Source organism: Geosmithia morbida, assembly GCF_012550715.1.
Source record: "Geosmithia morbida isolate 1262 chromosome Unknown scaffold_47, whole genome shotgun sequence".
NCBI classification, from domain to species: domain Eukaryota; kingdom Fungi; phylum Ascomycota; class Sordariomycetes; order Hypocreales; family Bionectriaceae; genus Geosmithia; species Geosmithia morbida.
Window position 1 is genome coordinate 750 of NW_023336233.1, and position 3,222 is coordinate 3,971.

Genomic DNA, 3,222 nt, shown 5'->3' on the forward strand with positions numbered 1-3,222 from the left:
CATCTTCCCTCCAAAACATGCCGAACTAATCGCGAGCTCGGTATTCTTCCTTCTCTCACTCTCTCTTTCCTTCCTCCTCTTTTCATTCCCACCTTCTCAGACTCTGACAGTCCCCTTCCCTTCTCCCCCCCCTTCCCCCCCTTTCTCAAAATTCAATTGAGAAGACAGGAGATAGCCGATCGAGAAAAAGAAAGAGAGTAGAGAGAAAAACATGTCTCACGTTTCGCTGAGCTCCGTTTCCAACGGGGAGACCGTCATCAAGCTCCCCCACCCGTACCTAACCGAGTACGCCGTCGCCAAGGCAGGCGAGGACAAGTACCGCATCGAGCTCAAGGCCGACTCGTCGTCGTCGTCGAAGCTCGCGCCGCAGAAGCAGCCCCCGTCCGAGCTGCACAGCGAGACCCTGCGCTTCACCGAGCCCGTCGACCTCAAGTCGAGCGAGCTCCCCAGCCAGTCCAACAACTCTGCGTGGGCGCGCGCCCGCCGCTCGCCGGCCTCGACGGTCAGCTGGGAGGGCGCCGAGGCGCCGACCCTGGCCCAGGCCTGGCTCCTGCTGTACGTGCTCTTCACCGTGAGGCCGTCCATGGAGTCCCTCCGTCTGGAGCTCGCCGGCGCCGGCGCCCCCCTGCTGGGCCAGCAGCTCAAGGACGTCTTCCTGGCCGTCGACCACCCCGAGCGCAGGGGCCGCCACGATGACGAGGCCGCCGCCCCGGCGCCCCCGGAGTCGCCAGAGACCGAGTCGCTCGTCGTCGCCGTCCGCAGCGCCTTCTGGCAGGGCGCCGGATCGCCCTTCGGCCCCAGGCCTGTCTGGTGCCCCGAGGAGTCGCCCGCGTCGCTGACCAAGCCTCTCTCCTCCTACCCCGTCACCCCCACCCACCACACCATCACCGTCTCGTCCGCCGGCGACCCCGAGGACCCCGCCCGCACCCAGCAGGCCTGGCACCCCGTCCGCCCCGCCAAGCCCGCCCCCGGGGCCGTCATCTACTCCCGCTACATCCCCCACCTCGGAGAGACCTTCTCCATGGTCTCGCTCGACTGGCAGGACGAAGAGCACCTGCGCCTCTTCCACGACTGGCAGAACGACCCCCGCGTCTCCCAGGGCTGGAACGAGACCGGCACCCTCGACCAGCACCGCGAGTACCTCCGCAAGATGCACGTCGACCCTCACCAGGTCGCCGTCCTGGCCAGGTGGGACGACACCTACTTTGCCTACTTTGAGATCTACTGGGCCAAGGTATGCTTCTTCCCCGACTCCCCCATCCGCCTCCCCTCCTCTCGTGTCCCGAAGACTGACTGGCCATCACACAGGAGGACCGTCTGGGTGGCTACTTCGACGCCGGCGACTTTGACCGCGGTCGCCACTCACTCGTCGGAGACGTCCGCTTCCGAGGCCCCCACCGCGTCACGGCCTGGTGGAGCAGCCTCATCCACTACCTCTTCCTCGACGACCCCCGCACCGTCGATGTCGTCGGCGAGCCCAAGGACGCCAACTCCACCGTCGTCATGTACGACCTCATCCACGGCTTCGGCCTCGAGTACTTTGTCAACCTGCCCCACAAGCGCAGCGCCCTCGTCCGTCTGTCGCGCGGCCGCTTCTTCCAGCTCTGTCCCCTGGGTGAGAGTCCCAAGGCTATCGGTGGCATGAAGATTGGTCTGGTTCCCAAGCTGTAAAGAAAGGGGGGGGGGAGGAAGTATCGGAGTTGTTGCAATGAAAAGAATGATCAAGTCGTATATAGATGATTGTATTTGAGTCATTTTCTGCTTTTGCGTATTCCAGGGTTAAAACAAGAAAATTGCATCTGTTATTCCATCTCGATATTTTTTTTCTTCCAAGATTGAATCAACCTATGATAATACATGCATGTATGCATGCATGTACGTACTCGTCCTTTTTTTATCTATCACGTAATAATATCAAAAGATAAAACCATTGGAACGTAAAGCCAAAAGAAACACGCCAAATTCTTTTCTTCTTTATCCATCCAAACTCTAGGAAAATCATAAAACTATATCATAAGCATGCGAATAAATGGAAAGACAGTAAGAAGATAATCAAAAGGAAAGAAAAAAAGAAGAAGAAAACTACAGCTTGGCAGACGAAGCCCTCTCGACAATTTCGGCAGCCAGCTTAGCCATCTCAAACTTCTTGACCTTGCCGCTTCCAGTGAGGGGCACATTGGCAGGGATTCCGTTTTCGCCGAGCCAAAAGACGTGGGTGGCCGACTTGTGGCCACCGAGCCTCTTGCGGCACCAGTCTCTGAGCTCGAGGTCGGTGGGGCGGGTTGCCTGGTGGCCCTCTGCGAGCTCGAGGAAGGCTCCGACGACCTCGCCGTAGTGCTTGTTCTTGACGCCGACGACGATGGCGCGCGCGACGGCCGGGTGGGCCATGAGGCGCTCCTCGATCTCGAGGGGGTAGATGTTCTCGCCGCCACGGATGATGATGTCCTTGAAGCGGCCGGTGATGGTGCAGTAGCCGTCCTGGTCGAAGACGGCCTCGTCGCCGGTGTGCAGCCACAGGACGCCCGAGGCGTCGCGGATCATGACCTCGCTCGTCTTCTCCGAGTTGTTCCAGTAACCGGCCTGGAGCTGGTAGCCGGCGATGCAGAGCTCCCCCCGCTCGCCGATGGGCACGATGCGGCCCTCGCGGTCGACCAGCTTGGCCTGGGCGTGGGGCATCAGGCTGCCCGCCGTCGTCAGCCGCCGGTCCATGGCGTCGTCGGTGAAGGCGTTGAAGCACGTCGGCGACGCCTCGGTCAGGCCGTAGCTGCTCGTGAACTCGGTCATGCCGAACCGGTTCACCAGCAGCTCCATCAGGTACCGCGGCACCGGCGCCCCCGCGATGATGCCCGTCCGCAGGCGGTCGCAGTTGAAGCCCTCGGGCACCGGGGCCTGGAACAGCGAGTCGAACATGGCCGGCACGCCGTGGATGGCCGTGCACGCTTCGTCCGAGATGGCGCGGAGCGTCGCCGCCACGTCAAACACCTCGCCCGGGTACACAATCTTGCCGCCGTGCGTGATGACGGCCAGCATGCCCAGAACCAGACCGAAGCAGTGGAACAGGGGAGGAGGGCAGCATAGGACGTCGGCGGGCGTCAGACGCATCCTGTCGCCGATGAAGCGCGAGTTGTTGACCAGGTTGCTAGGGAAGAGAGTGTTAGCGGGACCGGTCGGAAGAAAAACTATACTTCTATATATATATATATATGTAGAGAGAGAGGGGGG

At 61.1% G+C, this 3,222-nt stretch overlaps 2 protein-coding genes across 2 annotated transcripts; one reads left to right on the forward strand and one right to left on the reverse strand.

Annotated features, from left to right (window-relative positions):
- Positions 1–211: 211 nt before the first annotated feature.
- GMORB2_6005 (AlcB) lies at positions 212–1,671 on the forward strand (the record flags this gene model as incomplete). The annotated part of the gene is made up of 2 exons (XM_035467975.1): positions 212–1,234; positions 1,309–1,671. The coding sequence occupies 2 exons, from the start codon at positions 212–214 to the stop codon at positions 1,669–1,671; spliced, it is 1,386 nt and encodes a 461-aa protein (XP_035317884.1).
- A 411-nt stretch (positions 1,672–2,082) lies between these two features.
- Positions 2,083–3,102, reverse strand: GMORB2_6006 (long-chain acyl-CoA synthetase; the record flags this gene model as incomplete). Its single annotated transcript, XM_035467976.1, has 1 exon — positions 2,083–3,102. One exon carries the CDS (start codon positions 3,100–3,102, stop codon positions 2,083–2,085), a length of 1,020 nt encoding a protein of 339 aa, XP_035317885.1.
- Positions 3,103–3,222: the final 120 nt, after the last annotated feature.